Source organism: Tauraco erythrolophus, chromosome 29 (genome assembly GCF_009769465.1).
Source record: "Tauraco erythrolophus isolate bTauEry1 chromosome 29, bTauEry1.pri, whole genome shotgun sequence".
Classification (NCBI taxonomy): domain Eukaryota; kingdom Metazoa; phylum Chordata; class Aves; order Musophagiformes; family Musophagidae; genus Tauraco; species Tauraco erythrolophus.
This window is the reverse complement of record NC_141493.1, coordinates 4,697,600-4,718,379: the sequence shown is the minus strand read 5'-3', so window position 1 is coordinate 4,718,379 and position 20,780 is coordinate 4,697,600. Positions and strand designations below refer to the sequence as shown.

The following is a 20,780-nucleotide window of genomic DNA, read 5'->3' as shown; positions in this document are numbered from 1 at the left end:
AGTTCCAACCCCCCTGCCATGGGCAGGGAAACCCTCCACTACACCAGGTTGCTTAAAGCCCCATCCAACCTGGCCTTGAACACTTCCAGGGATGGGGCAGACAACTTCTCTGGGCAACCTGTTCCAGTGCCTCACCACTCTCTGAGTGAAAAATTTCTTTCTTAGATCTAATCTAAGTCTCCTCTCTTTCAGTTTAAAGCCATTGCCCTTTGTCCTGTCACTACACGCCCTTGTAAAAATTCCCTCTCCAGCTTTCCTGTAGCCCCTTTAGGTACTGGAAGGCTGCAATAAGATCACCCCAGAGCCTTCTCTTCTCCAGGCTGAACAGCTCCAACTCTCTCAGCCTATATGTGCTTCAGGACAAGAACTGTGCCCCAATGTCTTTAGTGCTCCACTTCCCTGAGCTACTATCACCCACAGTCTGGCATCTGAATTCAGGACAGCCCATACAAGCTGCCTGCAGTTTTACAAAGGGCTATAACCCCTCGCTGTCTGGTGGGGCAGAGAGGAAGGAAACGGATGACAGCACACACGCTTCTATATTTTACGGAATTATAATGCCCCTCCAGTTCTTTGCCTGCATTCCACCTGTCACTGTGGGTCTCATTCAGAACAGACCTCAGCCTACGCTCACACTTCAGAGGCTTGTTACCAGAACGTGTTGGGTACCCCATCCTCCCTACGCAACGATTTTATCAGCAGAAGTTCCTCCAGGCTGCTGAGAAGATGACCCCCTTCTACCAAATATTATTTGGTAGCTTGAATCAAACAACTGAAATGAATGCTAAAACAAACACCTGGGACAGCTGAAAAAAAAAAATAAATAAAATGAGCAGTCACTGCCTTTCCCCTTAATCTTGCATTGACAAATATTTAGCCTGCATCCACCTAAGAACGCTGTCTAAATGTTACAACACTAACATAAGCTGCGGGAAAACCTGGGCTCAGTTCTCTACTTTGGCAGAGCATCCCTGTATTCCAGTTCCTCATCTGTACAGTGGTATTAACAGCATGTTCTCTCAAGGGAATGCAAACAATTTTTAAGGTATTTCTCTTTAATCAATGTCAAACGCTCAGATACAACAAGGAGATAAAACATACTGCTCATATATTTAAAAAAAAACAAAAATCACCACGTAAGTATTCGCTAACAAAACCTTTTGGAAGTAGAGCTCCCCATTAAGGATGATCTTTACAAGAAGGAAAGGAAAAGGAGGAGTCAGCATTTTAAGCATCAGAAAATGCAGCCAAATTAGAGCAGCTGAGGGGGGAAATGCTGGCTTGAAACCAAGGGTTAAACACCACCCCTTCCCCCTCTGCTATCCATCTGCTTTGAATAAAGCATTGCACACAGATGTTCTCCCTAGCAGATCAACACTGACAGCATTATTCCCTATTCCCTGCAAATACTCAAACATTTCCAGAAGAATCCTTCCACTTTATCTGGCTGAAAAGTCTGACGTGACTTCTCACTGAAACATCCTGCAAGTTTTATTAAAAAAATCAGCACTGGACTATCCAGCAACTAGGCTTGTTCACTAACTTCCAGAAAAAAAGGGGAAAAAAAAAAAAAATCCACAAAACAAACAGCAAAGCAAAGTACCTGAATTACTGCTACTGACTGCCAGGCCAGAGAAAATTGTCTTTTAAAAATAGTATGGATCTGCTGCGTTCCAGTCAAACGCTCAGCAAGCTGCAATCCAGTTTTCAGCACTGCTGAGCACTTACAACTCCAGCTGCAGCCTCTGACATGCCCAACATTAAAGTCAAAACAAATATCTTTAAGGGAGACCAGGAGCTGCCGTGAGTTTTGTTAGTTACAGAACGCACCTAGCGTCTGTCTTTACCTCTGAAACAAACGCCTTTCTTTGCTAAAACCAGAAGCAAAGTCGTAAAAGCACTGCACAGACATACATTGGCAAGGGAGAAGGCGTAAGGCTTTCTTTAATTAAGGAAATCATCACACGGTATCTTCTCGTGAGAACAATGGCTTCCCAGGGCAGTATTTCTAAGTTGAGGCAGCAATCTGGGAGGGAAGCATGACCAAAGGATGCTTTCTGACTGCTTTCCAGTGCCTTCAGGTCTCTTTAGAGATGTTTCAACTTCCCTTTCTGCCCTGGCACCATTCACTATTATTTCTGAAAGCTTATTCAGTGTTTCAAGGCAAAGAAACGAACGCCATGTGACATCCAAGAGCACTAAGTGATTTTGGCACAGGCATATTCTTAACATGGTGGATAGAAGGGTTAACATGGTGGATAGAAGGGTTTACCATTAGAGGACTGCACGATTTTACATAGCACGCTTTGGACACAGAGCCGTCCAAATTCCAGGCACAGGCTTGTTGGTGGCATTGATGCAAGACTTGGCATTACAAAGAAGGGTGATGGAAGACAGAGAGATAACAGCAGCACAGCGTGACTGTCTTATCACACCACAGAGTGTGCAACACTAGAACTGCTAAAATGAAAGCTGAAGAAACTAAATCCTTAACATGAGAGCACAACCTTCTGGTTATTTCACAAAGTAGGGAAAGGAAAGGAGAAAGATATCTTGATCACAGCATCCTCTGGGTTGACTGACATAGTGTTCTGCTGTATCCTGAAAAATCAGCCACTCATCTGCAAGTCAGTCAGCTACTCCTGGAACCAGATGGGTTCAGACTAGCAGAAGCATCACAGGTAGAAATGGGAGACCTCTCACTGCAGAAAGCTGCGAGCTGTAGAAATCAAAGTTGGCCCTAAACTGGTTAAATATAAAACAAGTTATGCAAACAACTGCCATTAAGTATAGGGTAATTGTGTAAATTGTTATCATCAGCCCTAAACAGATTTTCCCCTCCCTCCACCTCACTAAACCCTACTCTTCCAGGATCTGAAAGTTATAGTTTCTCTGCATAGATTCCAACTTAGAAACAGAGACAGGGTAATAGAACACATAGTCATAAGAAGGTTTGGACGTTTCTTCTTCACTGTTAAAAGGTGTAACCTAAAGATACACAAAGTATTTGTGAATAATTCTGTTTTGCACAGAAATAAACTTTTTAGAGAACGCCCTGCAGCAGCAATGGCCTATGAACCCTGAGGGTGAGGAAAATACCTGCAAGAACAACTAAAGGTAACCACAAAGACAAGCCTACTGCCAGCAGGCTCACACTGCCTCTACAGGGGTCCTAACAAGGGCAGAGGTGGCACATGAGGGGATTTCGAATTTTTAGGAAAAAGCAGCATCAATATAAGCCTGTGTTTGTGGCAGTCAAAGCACATGAAATTCATCATCACACCCTGTAGAGCACACAGGGACAGACTGACACCGCACCTGAGAGCTAACCATCAGATCAGAAAGGAAAATCTTAATAAACAAACAGAGATGACATACTGTCTTTTTCCTGGCCGTTATTCACAGTGAGATGCCCACTTTTGCCTAAAGGCACACTGCTTAAAGGTTCTCTTGCCCCCAGCTGTTGGTCACTTCCCACCAGTTGGAGATTGTGCCAACAGGAGGCTGTTCTGCTTCGGGCAAAGCCTGTGGGGTTAACTCAAAAATCGCAGCCGCAGGCCGTTGAAACCAATCCAGCTGCGTTTGTCTGAAAGGGCTTGAAGATTATTCTCATGATTCCTTCTGCTGGCAGAGCTCTCTGGGCAGGAACCTCCAGTGTTAGAAGCAACATCAAAAGAGCTGGAAGGCAAAAAAAAAAACCCGCCTCCAATCTCCATGCAGCTGTCTGTAAAGTCAACATCTGCCCACTCTTCAACAGGGTTATGTTCACCTCAACAAAACGCCTACCCAATGGATGCTTTTCCTTACACTCCACTTGTACAAAACTTTTCTGGCCCTTAATCTCTCTTGGAATCACAGCACCCCCCTGGCATTACTAAATTTGAACTCACACAAAGGCAAAACATATCTAAATCCTTCATCCTTTGTTAATACTTAGATCCCCAACTGTGACTGGAGCTCCAGAGGTCATCACGACAGAAAGAATACAATATTCAACAGGGAAACATGTCCCAAAGCAGAGAAAAGAGTCAACTCTCTGACCCTGAGCACGCTTACCAACCTAGAGCCAGGCCTTGCAAAAACTTTACTGGTTAAGCACGCAGTAGTGGGCTGGACATCAGACCGTAACAGTCCATTTCAATTGCAACTCAGCATAGAAAGTAACACCCAAGATCAACTCACTAATCCATCACAGATGTCCCAGGATTTATTCACATGCCACACAATGAGTTTGTTCTTTACCAAAAAACTCCAGGGATTCACCAAAAAGGTAACAGCAGGGGTGAGTATCAACTGTAGGGGTTCCTGTTCCTAAGCCTCATCCTCTCGCTCCTTGCCTATACCAACACCTGCAAGATGCCCGCAGACCTTAACAGCTTTAAATCCAGGCCTCAGATTTATAAAACTCCGCTCATTTCACTTTAGAAAAAAAAAAACAAACAACAGGTGTCAGACTTGTTTCATTAATTCAAACTGAGTGAGTAGTGGGGTCACAATCGTCCGAAACACATTCAAGCACACCAAACCCTGAGGATTTTTTTCCCCTGCGCTACCTGGCTCTTGTTGGCACACGTGGCATCTTTTGCTCCTGTAAAACAATGGCCAGCGGCACAACACAAACATCTGTTGAGGGCTCTGAAAACAGAACCTGACCCACAAAGCACATCTGAATTTCGAAATGTACACAGGAGCCTCCTTCTTGGCTGAATACATTATTTGGGCATTTTATGAGCTAGTTGAGAGGAAGGGGAACGTCTTTTTGTTTGTTTGTTTGATTACAGGCATGAGAGTTTTCAAATCTCTCCCTGCTGGCCTAGCTCTGTTCCCAGCTAAGCACACAGAGTTTTACAATGCACTTCCATGGTCAACAGAGAGTTAGAGGCCAGTTTCAAAGGCTTCTAATGACTCCTGCCCCAAGGCCAACACCTCCGGAGGGATCCTTTTAACTTGGGTCTGGGAAACAAATTCACAGCAGGCTTTTTGTGAACTACCTTAGAATATCAGTAGTGTTTCAGGTGGTAGAAAGTCACTGTGAATAATTCATCAGATACATTCTGGCACATCTCCTGTGCAAAACAGAATTATTCACAAACATTTGTGTTTTTCCAGTAGATCTATAGATGGTAAACATATGGTAAGCAGCAATGAGAGGCTCATTTCCTTTTTTATCTTCCAATAGGGAGAGGTATTTATGCCCACTTTTCCTCCTGACTAACAACAGAAACACAGCACTGGTATTCAAAGCCTGTCTGCCGTGGCGTGGGCAGCAAACAGACATGGTAAGGAGGATGCACACCCCCTGCTATAGTACTGGAGTCCACAACTCACCTTCAAATCCCTGTGGATTATCGGCGTTTTACACTGATGCAACCTGGCTACGGCTTCGCAGGTGTCGCAGAAGATCTGCAGGACCTCATTCTCCGTGAAGCCCGTCTGCAGGCGTTGGTTCATGAGGTTCACCACCTGACCTCCTGAGAAGAATCAAACACCAGGAATCAGAGCAGAGGTCTGGTCTGGTTTAAGTCCCAGTCCTACCAGACAGGCCTTTCTTAGGCAGTTCCCCATCAAACTGTGGCTGTACAGTCAGCACACAAGAAGTTCATGAGTTCAAATTCAAAATTCGCACCAAGCCTTCCCCAGGGGCTTTTTGCAGCCTGCTTACTCATTGTGTTTCATTCTCTTTTCCTCACCTAAATCCCAGGGGATGTAATCCCAGATTGCATATCTGCTGGCAGGCATTGCACTTGCATCTCACCTCGTCTGAATGAGGCTTCGAGAGCAACAAGTTCACTTCTAAGGCTCACGTTCACCTGGCTGTGTTAACACTCAAATGTAATTCTGACTAAGCTGCATCTTTTTCTTTCTTATTCAAAATAAGTCTTTTTTCATCAGACTAGAGGAATAAAAGGCTGAATTTGGGGCACCCATGGTCCACAAAATAGTTCGCCAGAGGAGGGAGAAAAGGAGATACTCAGAAAACCCCTGCACTACTAAGTGGCTTGGGTAAAGTCACAGAGCGGCAAAAAAAAAATAAAAATCCGACTGTAACAAGGGAAACTCCAGACAAACGAAAGCAAGTTTTCATGAACTGAGTTCTGAATTTGCCTCAACTTTGAGGTTTTGCTGCTGTCAAGGCCTTTCCAAAGCAATCCACACAGAGGTTCTTTCCCCTCTCAAAATGCCCTATATACACAGAGAAAAAAAATCCTTTCTGAATTTTTAGCAAAGCAAAACTTTATCATTTCACATCACAAGTGTTGGAAAACTTTATTTTCATGGTACAAAAGCTCAGCTTAATAACTAGTACAGCTGTGAATATTTTGCACTCGAAGTGAGTGCAGTTCTGCATACAAAGACACACTGGTTTCATCTGGAAGCTGTTTGACACAAAAAGGAAAGTAACAAGGGAAAATGCAATGTGTAACAGCAATTCCTGTGCTTGGATCTGAATGTTGGAGACAGATGCAGGCGCGTGCCCAGCGGAGCACCTGGCAGAAGCAAGCCACATAAGAAACACCACCTTGCAGCTCTTCTCCTTTCAGAAGGAAAGAAACACCTTAGAAAGATGGATTTTTACTTCATCAGCCTAAAACGTGGCACAGACAGGAGGCTAATGCAGCTGGAGGGGAGTACATCCTAAACTGCTACGGTTTGCACTTCCCTCCGCAGAGTATTTCCTACAACACTCCTCGTGATGTTTAGGCTTAAGCTTACAGAGAACTTGCATAATGATTCCTTCAGCAAAACTACCCGTAAGGTTCTTCCTTTTACCAGCAAACAAACCCAGCTCGAGTTAGTCAAGATTCCTGCATCAAAACGAAGCAGCAAATTGGGCACGGTAGAACAGAAAGCTCTACCGTACATTTTAGCATCTCTTTGTTCTTGCCACAATGCACCTGGCTTCAGTTAAAAGCCAAAGAGGCCCAAGAACACCTATTTCCATCAGCTGCCACCATCCAAAACAGCCAAAGACTTCTGAAGTCACCTGGCCAAAACATTATTTTTGCTTCACGTTATTCCTGTGAGAGGCATTTGAGCACCACACATGCGTCATTTCCCAAACACCACATCCTAGCCACAGAGATCAAAGCTTTGGGACAGCTGGAAAAGACTGGAAGAGCCTGTCTGGCCAGAGACAGCCAAGCAAAAAGGTCAGAGGCGAAAGGAATACTTTTTGGCTTCACATTACCCATTTCAAGCTTCTTCCAGAGCAATCCTAAGTCAGGCTGAAGTGGAAAAAGCTTGCAATATGGCATAAAGTGAAGAAGAATTTCATTCCACAGCCTGGCAGCTTTAGAAGAGCCACTTCTTGTATGGACCAGCCTACAGAAAACAGCGATATATATTTTAAGGCTTCTCCTTCACAACAGAAAGGATCTAGGACCACCCGGGGCAGGGGCAAAGGTGGTACCGGTCCCATTAACAGGGTCAACACAGCCTCACAAATCATCCACCTCTCCACACTTAGTTCTGGCTTTGCTTTGTTCAGAATGGTTCCTTGGTGCCAAGGAAAGGCCAGGCCTAGGAACAGGTTTGGGTTTGTTTTTTTTTTTTTTTACGGGAAGATATTGTGCAAGTTTATTGTAAGTGCCAAAAAGAGACAAATCTACCAATAAACAATACATTGAGCCCACACTCACCTCGACAGAAGTCCATTAGTATCAGCACTTCCCACACGTCACCGCTGCTGACTGAGTTTATACTGGAATCAATGTATCCCACAATGTTCTTATGGCCAGACAGATCCCGCTGCGAGATAAATAAATTCAAAGCATAAACCAGCCATACAGAGCGAACAACACTTTAATCGAGCTCCTCCACACTGAACGGCTTTCCCAGTTCTACTCCAATATAGTCACGAGCTGTCACTTTGGATTAATCGTCACGGAAAACCTGAACAAACCTGAGGCTGAACAAACCCGAGGTCTGTGTCTCCCTGTTTTCCTGTCAGAAGGATTTGAGACAAACAGCAGAGAAACAGCCAACCTGATGAACTAACTCATTCAGATTTTTGCTTCTTCCCTTCAACAGCCCAGGCCAAGCTACCTGGAACTGCTCCTCCTTCACATAGGGGGGAGAAGGTGGCAGATGTTTTCTAGTGGCCATGCACAGCACATGTTGTGCTGACTTTTCTCATCTCTTTCCACTCTTCTGCTGGCAAACGTACCTCAAATCTTCACCTGCTCAAAAAAACCCATTAATGTAATAAAATAAATTTTAACCTTGCTTTTAGAAGTACTTTATTTTAAATAACTTGTTGGATTAAAGCACAAGTTCTCCTATCAATGACTTACCCATGACACATGCTAAACCTGCAGAGAAAAGTAATTTCTTTGGACTGCCAGCTTCACAACGTACTCCCACGTGTGACAGCCAGTCCAGCTCAACGTTCAGCTACACCAGTAAAAGAAATCAAGATTCTGTTGGCCACATTCTGCTGTAATGCTGTAGGGTTGCAATAAGTGCAGTCGAGTTTAAAATACCTCTAACTGCACCAAAGCTAGAAAGAAGAAAATATTTCCTTGTAGTGATGTACTGGTTCTTCAGGACAGAGATTAGTGGTTATGATAAATTTCAGTACAGGAGCAAGCAGACCTGCCGAGTAAGAAGGCTACTTCTGGCCCTCACTTTCCAGTTTAGCCACGCGTTTCAAAGAGGCACCAAAGACATGGAGGCGATGGAAAGCACCAGCAAGTAAAATCCACATAAACAAGCTTTGTGAGCACAGCTAAAACCTCTGGTGTAAGATCTAATCTCAACTTTTCCCATGTTGCGTTAACTACAGCGACGACAAAGCATGCCCAAAAGCCTCTTTGCACCATCACACCTACTCCAGAAGTCAACTTTAAAGGTATGAACCTAACTAAAAGCTACTTCAAAAAACACACGCAGAATTGCTACAGGTAAGAGCTTCTGATACCAAGATGATCTACCTCAAACCTAGACCTCGTGTTGTAAATTAGCAGAATGAGGATTTTGTTTCCTTCCTCACCTCGCAGTTGCTCTAAATGTTCATCAACATCTTTGAATACAACCTTGAAAGTGACAGTTTCTATGTTTGCCAGGCTCCAAACAAGACTAAGCAAATCTGTTGAGAACATCTCAATTTTTCCTTTGTTTAGAGAGGCTAAGTTTAAAGCATCTATTAAAAACAGCTATCTTATCATACAACTTCTTGTATTCAATAGAGAAACATCCCTGTGCTTATTATAAACACCTCCCTGTTTCAAAAGCCCAGGCAGAAACTACCCCATAAATGCTGGTTTTAATCTATCAGCCTCACCAACACAGAGATAGTCTTCACCTCAACCCAGAAGATTAGAAGCTGTTGTGATACAAATTCATTTCAGGATGGAGGTCTTCCATTCATGCGTTCGCTTGAGTTCAGAGACAGTTATATCAGAATCATCAGCCTTTTCTGATGAAGTCTGAAAGTGAAGACTTTAGCCCTCATCTGGAGATTGTTAGACTCTGAAGTCTAACACTGTCAGCCAGCTCTTCCCTTTCCCATTAAGTCATGGAGTTGACTCAGGAGTTTTTTCCTCCCCTCATTTTCCCAAGATTCCCTCTGCTTTTTCAGCTCCCATGTTTTTCCTGTCCACTGAAACTATTTAAATTTTACATAATTCAACACAAGATTTTCGCATAGTCGCATAACTGCAGGACTCAGGTCTTTCCAAAAGAAAGAGAGTTTTGCTACAGAAACAGACAGTTTGCGACACGATGCTACACAGATCACAGGCAGAAGGTGACCAGGGTCTCACACCATTCTACTCCCAGTCTGGGGCCCCAATACAACGTGGTGACTTACCATGATTTGGATTTCTCTTTTGCAGACTTGCAAATCGTACTCGTTATTGACGTACATCCTCTTCAGGGCACATTTCATCCCATTGTTCGTCCTCACGAGAAACACGATCGCAAATCCACCTGCGGAAGACACAAACCCATCCTATTCATTAACAAAGAAACCTCTTGGTCCTTGCATCCATCCTGTCCCTTCCTCCATCCACCTTCAGAGCACAGTCCGAAGAGGGAGGGCACTCGGCAGAGCCATGGTGGGAGTGTCCTTTACATGTCCTGAGCTCCAGAGCTTCCAACTCTGCCTAGACAGTTATTTCTGGGAACTAAAGGAATTCATGGGGGCAAACCTTCTGTTAATGAAAGCAAAGTTAACATTTAACATCTCCGTAAAAACAAGCAATTATACCAGTTACTGGTCTGCCAGACAGTCCTTCATTGCTCCATTAATTCCCATTATGAAGAAGAAAGCTGAAGTATAAACAGCAACATTGCCTTGGACAGAAATTAAGAGATACAGATCATCCACTGAATTACTAGAGGCCTAAACTTAAAAGGCTTCCCAACTTTTAAAGTGTTTAAGTTACATTACAAAGCTGATTTGTGCACGAGGCAGAAGAACCCATCTCCCACACAGTTTGATGTGAGTGCTTTTAAAAAAAGGACATAAGAACAAGGAAAAAAAACACAATTCATTTTGTGGTCATTGCTATTAGTAAAGTCAGGACGCCCAGGACATATTTGACTTTTTTAGGATGAAAGCCTTTCACCTCTGTTAGCAATACATCAAAATACAGGGGGTTTACATCTGTATTCTGGACAGAAGTAGGAAGCTGATCGAGGATGCAGGTATACAGGCATCAAAGTTTCCCACCTGGCTCCCAGAGATCAGAATGAATCAGAACAAAGAGTCGCACGTGTCCACGTAGCCAAGAAGTGCTGCACAGTGGTAAAAAGGGAAGCATGATGACATTGTCAATGCCACAACCTAACAGCACGTCGTTTGCTCTCTGTTACCTTCTACTACTGCACGTATTTCTTTTATGCTTAAGGATTTCTGAAGAATCAGCTCAATAGTAAGTTATGATCTGCTGCTGCCATAGCCTTCACAAGTCCCACTGTGCCACGAGTTGTGGTTACACTCTGTAAAAAGCTAGCCACATCCCAAAGAATTCTCATTTTAAAAGTTTGAGCCCTTTGGTGAACCCCGTTCTCCACAAGTTGCCAGAAACCATCGGATCAACAACACGTATATAGTTACATTGGACCTGTTTGTACCTAATTATTACTAATGGTTCTTTAGCACTTAAATGAGTTCCATAATTATTACTAACGGTTATTTAGCACTTAAATGAGTTCCTCCCCATCACATAAAACCTGACGAGCAAGAAAGCCACGTTTGGGTTAAATCTAGTGTTAAAATAGGTTGCATTTGACAACGCCAGTCTTGCAACAACTTACAAGCTGTTAACAAATCAACCACCACAGCCAAAAGGCCCACTGAAGCTTTTACTAAACCTGGGATTTATTTTCACTAAGAAAAGATTGAAAAAGAGCAAATGAGCAGACAATGCTGCTGTGTTCGAAGTAGAACCCTTTCCATTTGTTATCAAACCTCTTTGATGGCACCCATTACACTCCATCTTCCAAAACAACCACAGAAGAGCCACGCATGCAAATAACATGCCTGCCAGCACCAGAGCTGTTAAAAAAAAATATATACCTCTTCACATGCAAAACTCTTAGTTTTTACACATCATAGTTTGCCGTAGGAACTAGACTGATCAAGTTTTCCAAGGAAGCCTCACTGACTTCCAGAAGCAGAACTAATGGGTAGCAGCCCCAGAGAAGCTGCAAAAAGATGCTGCAGAAAGAAGGGGGGAGGGAGGGGAAGGAAAAAGAAAAAAAAAAAAAAAAAAGAAAAAAGTGTCAAGGCTTCAATTAAAGGTCTTAAAAACTATAATCAGGCTGCAAAATGGATATTCAAATTTGGAAAAAATGGGACATGGCCCTGGGATACAGCAAGCCATAGAGATGCTGCTCTCCTGCCAGAGAGGGTTTCAAACCCCTTGCAGCTCTGGAGGGCCTCGTTTCTTCATGGTGCTTAAACTCAGGCACAAAAACAACCCCGACTCTCTCCCTTAGGCTGCTTCAAGTCGAGGATCTCAAATTACAAGTCATTTTTAAGAACTCCTAAACCCACACCGGTAGCCTTGTTGTTCTACCCTAGCCACATCGGTCTCATTTCTGGAGATCTGCACAGATCTGGGCTATCTTTAGCCCAAAGGACATCTATGCTGAAAAAAGGGAGACAGCTCCCTGCTGATACCCCCACTCCCCCTATAACCCACAACGGAGCCAGTAAGAAATCAGGGGCCCATAACCAGCACCACTTCTTAACACATGATGCTTTTTAAAATCGTTGGAGAGATCAGGTTTGGACTTATTTGTTTAATTTCTGTACAGTATTTCCACGGGCCACAGATAAAAATCTAGAGAAAACATTAAACAAACAAAAAAATCTTTTTTTTAATTACAGAGTCTCAGTCATCATCAAAACTTTTTGGGAATCACTTTTTTTTTCCTCCCCAAATACAGTCAGCAGTCGTCCATCAGAAGGCTCCCCTCCTCTCCAGGGGTTCAGTTTCCCTCTCGCAGTTCTGCCAGCCCAGCCTGGACACAAGCAGGACACTGTATCTCTGTTCACAGTGTACACTCAGCAGAAACACGAGCTGAGCAGCAAAAATAGATCAATTAAACTTAACTAAAACAAAACAAAAAAAGCAGATCTATTAAATTCAAGGACCTCCTGCTTCCAAATCTTTGCTTCAGCTGAAGCGGGACTGGTACCTCTTCAGAGCAACTGCTGACGTCTCGTTAGCAAAGGTTTGGGTGAGGTTCCTTTCCTCCAGTGCTAATTAACGAAGTCGCTCCTAGAGCACCCCCACTAGAGTACGTCCATCCGGTTATTTTGCTTACAAGCAACCAGGGCCAACTGACACAGAAAACTACAGTTTATGCAATGAAGAATATGGCTAAATTGCCCCGACAGCTCAAAGGAAAGGGAAATTTAGAACAAAAAAAAAAAAGAAAATTAAGTAATTAACACTTTCTGATAAAGACTGCATCATCAACACATAAGGACTGGAGAGAAACAGCCTGGAGCGTCTTCCAGCGAGAGACGAGTACATCAGATGGAGCTGCACCCAAGGAAGAGGAACCCTGCAACGTCTGCAGAGTTACCACAATACTTCTACAAGTCGTAGGAAAATTACATCCTCGTGTCCTTCTCTCCCTCACCTTTAACTCCCGCAAACTTCAGCTGACGACACCGCATACGGAAGCTGTGCAAACTCATTTAAACTTATTTTGTCTGCAAATACACCTACCAATTTAGCCACTTTATTATTAAACTCCCACTGACTGCAGATTAAAGCATGACAATTTTGCTACTAGTAAAAGCAGCATGCTTCTCTCCAGAGAAAACAACTATTGATTTAATCAGGGTACATACAGCAATTTTTACTCAGCAATCTAGAGTAAGCGACTTTGCCATCAGAGAAGCAAAATTTGATGATTCACATCCATTCAAGAGAGGGTGCAAAACTTTACTTTCTAAACAACTAATACGTCATCGGGTCTGATTGCCTCAGTTAAAACAGACAATAATATTCCTTCCAAACTACAGTTTACTGAGCCTAGGTTTTGACTGTACCCAGGATTTAGTTCAGAAAGGTACAACATAATCAAGAATGTCTAACTTCCCTCAGGTAGTCATTCCACATTTAAACCAGCAAAGGTGTGAAAAATGCCACCCTAATTCGAATTCCTCTGCATTTATTACACGTTCCACTGGTAATTGGCTCCAGCACTCCCAGTTTTGTGTGCAGGGAATGGGACTGCGGAACACTCAGCAAAACAGCGGGAGGATGAGGGAAGAGGAGAGGGAAAGAGCACAAAGAACAGCAGCTTCTTGCCACGCTCCTCATGCACAAGTGGCTCTAGAAATACAAGATCCGAGTCCAACAGCAGGATATAGAATCACAGACTGGTTTAGGCTGGAAGGGACCTCAAAGACCATCCTCAAAGACCATCCAGTTCCAACCCCCCTGCCATGGGTAGGGACACCCTCCACTACACCAGGTTGCTCAAAGCCCCATCCAACCTGGCCTTGAACACTTCCAGGGCAGGGGCAGCCACAGCTTCTCTGGGCAACACACGGACTGATTTTAAGAATACTGAGAACGTACAGCTGCAAAGTGGCCTCCAAGGAAGCTGCAGGTACACAGACAGAGCAGAGAAATCAAGCCACCAGCTTTCTTTCATGCATCACACATATTTACAGAAACGAGGCTTCATCACATCCATGCACTGGAGCAGATCAGAGGTACGAGAGGAATTGTGCTCCTTCCAAGAGGGCTTTGGGCTGCAGGGCTTTCCAGGCCAAGGTCAGAGCTACAGGTGTACCTGCTTAAGAGTCTCTAGACCCAGAGAGAGATTTCCTTGTAGGTCTTTTGTGCACAAGAGATGATTTTGGAGCTTTGGTCTATCCGTCACCTCCCAAGCCCCTTGCACATTTATTACTGACTGCTCAGGAACTGCACATCCTGCTAAAGAAAAGGGCGCTCACCCAAACCCGCTGCACTGCAAAAATGGTTAACAGGAACATCATGTCCTGGTTTTAAGGTTGGGGCTTAAGGTGTACAAGTAGGTTACTAGTTAATACACGAAGCATTTTGAAGCACTTGAAACCTTTTTATTGGCAGCTGCGACCAGCACTTCAGATTCATGCTAAAAGAGCAGTTCCAGAAGGACCCATGCTCCTGCAGCTACCTCCAAAGCAGCAACTTTGTCGGTAAGCAGCAGACAGAAAATCCAGTTCACGTTTTTCAGCAAGGTATGACAGAGAAGAGGGGAAGGAGGGCCCAATAAATGGCTGAAATTTTCTCTTGGCAGCATGAGACAGCCCAGAAGAGCGATGCTGTTAGCACAGCCCAGGAAGGGACCATGCTATCAAGCACCTGGACCACAGCCAACGCTGCCTAACGAAGACTTTCTCATGGATTTCAGAGTTTTCTTTCACCTACCACGCAGCATTACGCAGCAGAAGAGGGAACTGTTTGCAGAATCCAACGGGTGGCAGTGGTAAGGATGGGTGCCGACCAGCTCCCGCTGTCTGCCTGCTCACCACTGCACTGAACGAGCAGGTTTTGCTCACACGAGTCACCCAGCACTCACCTGAACTTTGAGGGGTTTTCAGAGCATCATGCTGAAATTAAACACACTTACTTTCATTTTTAACTATCTCGCTAGCAGCTGCTCCCCAATGGTTACCCCTTCTTCCTTGCACAGTACCTATCTACATTACCACCTCAGCCTCAAGGACGACTTTCAGCTTCCAGAGCCTCAGACCACAACCAATTTCTCCCTCATTATTCCAGTCCAACCCCCAACTTTGCTAAATCTGAGCAAAGCTGAAAGGAAATAGATCAAAGACAAATTGACAAGCAATTATTATGAAGCGCTGCCAGATGCGCATTACGGGACCATTTCCTTCTATTTTCAGCGAACAGCGAGCAAGACAACCCTTCCAACGGGCAGAAATTGCCAGCTCTAATGCACTATGCCAGCTCCAGTACAACAAACAGGCACACCAGCATTTGTGTAACTCCAAGCCGGTCAAGGTCAGCTCAAGAGCCTGCGCTGCCCCAAGTGAAGTCAGACAGTTGTGCCACACGTGGCTGGGGAGGGTGGGTCACCTACAAGGTAGAGCTTAGAGGCAAAGTAATCCAGGCACTAGGAACATCCTCATGTCTTTGCTGATAGAGCCTTTTTCCCAGTACACGTATGGAAAGAAAAAGGCAAGAGACCAGTCGAGGCTTTAGATGCAACAGCACAAATAAACCCAGAGGCTTTGCAAGCACCAGAAGGGAGAGAAGCAAGAATCAAGCCCGAGAGTCAGCTCAGAGGACACTTCTCCCTTGCATTCATAAACAAGCGCCTGTGATTTAAAGTTCTGAAGGAAATCAAACTCTCTTCCCATACAAGCCAGAAGAAGCTAAAACACCGCTCTCAGAAGACATAAAAAGTTATTTATACGCTCATCCTCAAGACATAGTAAGATTGCTGAACTGGCAGCGTGCAGTCAGTATTGCAATCGCCATCAGCTTAGAGGCCGCAATGGTCACAGGTCTCTTGGGAAACATCACTGCCTTTTGCACCTGGGCCTGCATCCACCTCTGCGACAGCAGGGGAACATGGTTATCTTGCTACGTGCTTCTGGCCTGACTGCTGGTCTTGCTAACTGGTTTTAAGATAACCTGAAAAAAAAAAAAAAAAAAGGGAAGTAAAAATGAGGGCTGAAGCACCTCTGCTATGAAGACAGGCTGAGAGAGTTGGGGCTGTTCAGCCTGGAGAAGAGAAGGCTCTGGGGTGCAGCCTCCCAGTACTTAAAGGGGCTACAGGAAAGCTGGAGAGGGACTTTTTACAAGGGCCTGTAGTGATAGGACATGGGGAAATGGCTTTAAACTGAAAGAGGGGAGATTTAGATTAGATATAAGGAAGAAATTTTTCACTCTGAGGGTGCTGAGGCACTGGAGCAGGTTGCCCAGAGAAGCTGTGGCTGCCCCATCCCTGGAAGTGTTCAAGGCCAGGTTGGATGGGGCTTTGAGCCACACACACCTCCACTGGTGAAGTGGAGGGTGTCCCTGCCCATGGCAGGGGGGTTGGAACGAGATGGTCTTTGAGGTCCCTTCCAACCCAAACCAGTCTGTGATTCTAAGTCCCAATTATCTCCAGTCAATACAGATGCCAGAGCAATTTTCCATGCAGGTTTGTTTCAGCGTACTGGCCCATTTCCAGCGCTGGTAGTTATATTTTCAGCCCTCCCGTAATTTCAGCAGGATGCAGAACTCCTCACAGCTAGGCAAGCGCTTCTAAACTAGGTAAAACCAGCCGCACAAAGCTGCATGTGATGCCCTCTCTTAGCTCCTCGCAAGGTAAGGACATCGCACTCTGCTGCATTTAGGTGGTCCACGTGCACTGCAAGCCTGGAATCCTCTTGCAACCAGTAAGTCCCAGGCAGCCAGCAACGTCGATGTGCAAACAAGCACCAGATGTTGCTTCCAAGCAACTCGCCCTAACACTATGGCGAGGAAGTCTAGAGAGAAATGGGTTGCTCCTTCCATCACCCATTTATGGCAAGCTCTTCCAGAGCTGCTTTTCACTGGTGAACATATAAATTAGTCAAGCTCAGCAAGTGCTGCCACAGCCGATGACCTGCACACTGAACACTGCACACCTCATCCTCGATGGACACAACTGCCCTCCAGCACAGTTGAGGTCTTCTGGAGGAACAGACCCACCTTGTCCTTCTGGGACGGCACCGGTGGTGGTGGCATGGAAGCCATCAGAAACAGCTTGTCCTGAGAACCCACTTCCCACCAAGACAATTACTGTGTCTTTGCACACAATCACTTAGTTGTTTGAGCTGCATTAAAGTTCTGCTCCAGATCTTCAAACACTCCCTATCAGGTGACTATTTAAACAGCAGAGAAGAAAACCAGGTGGGTTTTTTTTTTTTACGGCAGGCAGGTTTTGTGCCTGTCAGACAACAGGTGCTCCCACAACAAGCCCGTTTTGTTCATGCTGACCCAAAATAAAGCAAGTTCAACTGTTCAAGACCATGTTTGAAGCACCAACTCAACAGACCACTTCGCCCAAGTTAATCATAGCCCAGAAGAGGACTGGCTGGATTCTGCCCTGTACACACGAAGCAAAGCGGGTTAGACTTCACAGATCTGTAGGACCAAAGGCCTTTTCACAAGCCATTGGTGTTCCCAAAACACACTGCATTTTTTGTGTTACCCTCCTGTGCTGATCCACCACCCTCTGCAGGTACGCTAACAAAACAGAAAGAGCTTCATCCAAACACAAGCAGGCAGAACATCTCCTCTTAAAATCCACGCGGAAAGCACTTCCCAGAGACGTTAAGTGCTGTTTGCACAGAAGCAAACAAGACGTGCAGAATGATGATCTCCCAGCTGCACGTTTGAGCTCTGGAATAACAGCTACAAAAGCATCTCCACCGCATGGGAGGTCTTCCCTCTGCAAACATTTTCAAGCTTTGTCTTAGATCACATCCCTCTTCCCCCCCCCCCCCCCCCCCCAGGCTATGTTGGATAACCCAAAAGCAGCTAGGGTTTAACTTTTCAGTTAAGTTAGTCAAATCATTGGGCTTGAAAGAGCCAACTACCAATTGCCACTTAAAAAAAAAATTTCTAAAAAAAAACTTAAAAAAAATCATTGCTTTATTTTGGATTTTCTCCATCATCTTTCTACAAACAAATTAACAATATCTGGAATTACCATAGTTCCTGATACACATTCTGGATGCCACTAAAAACTTTATTCTTCAGAGGTGAAATTCTTTTCTGAGCTGGACAAACAATGCATGTGGTTTTCCACTGAATTGTTTCCAGCTTTCTGTGTTTTAGCTCTAGCTCATCCGCCTCGAAGCCCTGCGCGCAAGACATCCCACCATGCATTATATTGAAGCTGAGGGGACAGCCAAGTGCTTTTCGGATGTCCCCAACAACTGCCCTCAGTATATTTAGCCTCCAGGGACAGCCAGCAAGGCATTTTAAGCTCTGGTTGTGCTAGCAGGCACTTAAAATTAAGTGCTTTGCTGAACGAGGCACAAAGCCACTCCTCATTTGCACAATCCGAATACTTATTGATTCTTATGCATCAAGAATTATGTCATATTTTGCCTTATCTCACAAGCCAGAAGAACTTCCTTAGCATTACTTTCCCAAGTACAAGGGGCAGGCTCACTCAATATTTTTATTTCCCCTCCCGCCTTAAGCCAGGATGCTGTGACCCAGTTACAGGAAAACCATACCAACTCCCTTGCACAGGATGTTTGCAGCTCACCATTCCCAAAGCTTTACTAAAACGTAGTTCCCAGCACTTATTTTCCCCATGGTCGTAGCCACAACCAGCTGACACACAGACACTGCACATTACCCATCACTGGACACCATCACTTGGCAACACCAGAACCATCTTCTATCTGCTGCTGTGCTGAGAAAGCCATCCCACACCTCTGGCACCTCTCTCTAACTGGCATGACATGCAGTCATTTAAACAAAAAAAAAGTTTTTCCCTAGTTGTGGACACACAATAGTCATTCTTGATCATAAAGCAACAAAATATTGAGGCATCTTTTCCATGGACAGAGATGGCTTCAACAAACCTCAAATTGCAATCACTAACCCTTCACCACAAAGGAAAAAAGCCAAGGAAAACACTTTGGGCAGAGTTAAGCAGTAATCATCTGCAATTATTTTAGACAACAGCCAAGTTCAGCTAACGTTAGCATCAAGCTCTGCAAGCACGTCAGGGAAAAGCACTCAGATGTGCCAGTGCTTCCATCCTGCAGCTCTTAGTGCCAGTTTTCAAGCACAGGTGGAAGAATAATCCCACCTGAGTTCTCCCCACCTATAAACCACAATGAAGGTGGACAAGTGACTCATCTGTAGGACAGGGAAAGAACACCAAGGTGCTCTGAGGTTCTCTCCTCAGACCACGCTGGGGCTGCCGAGCTGCAGAGACCTTCAGAAAAACTTCCCGTTACCGTACATCACGACACGAGTCTCACTGCCAAGAGGAGACTCGCCCAGGAGCTCCTGCAAAAAGCACCACATGGTCCCAAGAACATGGCGACAACGGGAAGGAAAAAGGGCACCAGTCCCTTTCCTGATCACGTATCATGTGTGATGATCTCGTGTCACCCTCCACGCAGACAAATATTTACTGGTTCATTTTTATAGGGGCTTTTTATTTTTAGTTCCACTACTCAGCTATGATGGGCATTAGGATTACAGTGCTATTTCTGTCATTTTTAATCTGCACTAATATATTCTTTCTGCTATCTTCTATTCCACTCCTCCACTGCCCAGCAGGATGGTATTACTCTAGCATACATGCTAAAAACTGTACAATTTCAAATCCCATTTTTCCCCTTTTGATGCAACTTTGCCATCACTTCTGAGCTCTTCGTTTCCAGGGCAGGAGTTTTCACCTCGAAATAAGTTTTCTGTTCTAATACTACCCCTTTTTATTACCAAATGTGCCCGCAAATTGATATCAGTATTGAGAAGTGTTCTGCTTTGACACATAACAAGGAATCGCAATGGTCAGGATCACTGCACATTGTGTTTTCTGCTTCATGAAGCACCTACAATACCTTTAAAGTTAGACAGAGATGTCAGCATTTACATCTTTAAAAACAAATCTTGAGGGAGTTGTATTTTTCTTTAAAGTGGTTTGAGGGTTAATTAAGAAGCCACAGTGATGAGGGAGACTGTGTTAGGGCTGTAACATCCAAGACGACAGCTATATGAAAGAAAGTAAAGACGACACTGGTACAATCTACGATTTACTGAGTTCAAACTGGAACGTTATCTTTACTCCCACTTCCTTGAGGTAGAGATTGCCAGAAACACAAGCAATTTGCAAATAAATCGTCTAAGTCATGGTCTTGAAGAGGATGCAAATAGGGTAGGAAAACCTGCAATTCCCAAAAAAGGCAAAAAATTAAGAACCTTACCAAGGAACACGTGGGTCAGCATGACAACACACTACCTATAGCAGCAGTATGAAGCAAAGGCCCTGCTTACACAGCTCACGTCCCTGAGCTCTGCTTTGCAGACACGAGCTCTGCAGCCTGTCTCCAGAAAGCAAATTTGTGCTGGAAGGGCACCTCCAGGTGTCCAACCAGGAAAAGTCCAGAAGAGACCCCCCAAACTACAGCATCTCATATTAAGAGATACTAGCAAGTCATCCTAACAGGATGGGACTGAAGGTTCACCCAGAATCTCCTCTCGTTACATTTTGGGTATGGCACAACATATTACCAACAGGAAAAAACATTTTTGGAGGTTTCCCAGTACTGCTAGGTATCACAAAAGGTCGTG

At 44.5% G+C, this 20,780-nt stretch overlaps 1 protein-coding gene across 9 annotated transcripts in view; it reads right to left on the bottom strand.

Moving 5' to 3' along the window:
- Window positions 1-20,780, bottom strand: part of AAK1 (AP2 associated kinase 1) — a 79,605-nt gene that overhangs the window by 43,388 nt on the left and 15,437 nt on the right. For all 9 annotated transcript variants that reach the window (XM_086628042.1, XM_086628038.1, XM_086628039.1 and 6 more), the window contains exons 2-4: window positions 9,812-9,930; window positions 7,641-7,749; window positions 5,329-5,471 (exon numbers count right to left, since the gene is read on the bottom strand). In XM_086628042.1, the coding sequence (XP_086484168.1) occupies window positions 5,329-5,471; window positions 7,641-7,749; window positions 9,812-9,930 (371 nt within the window). The remainder of the gene's footprint in view (window positions 1-5,328; window positions 5,472-7,640; window positions 7,750-9,811; window positions 9,931-20,780) is intronic.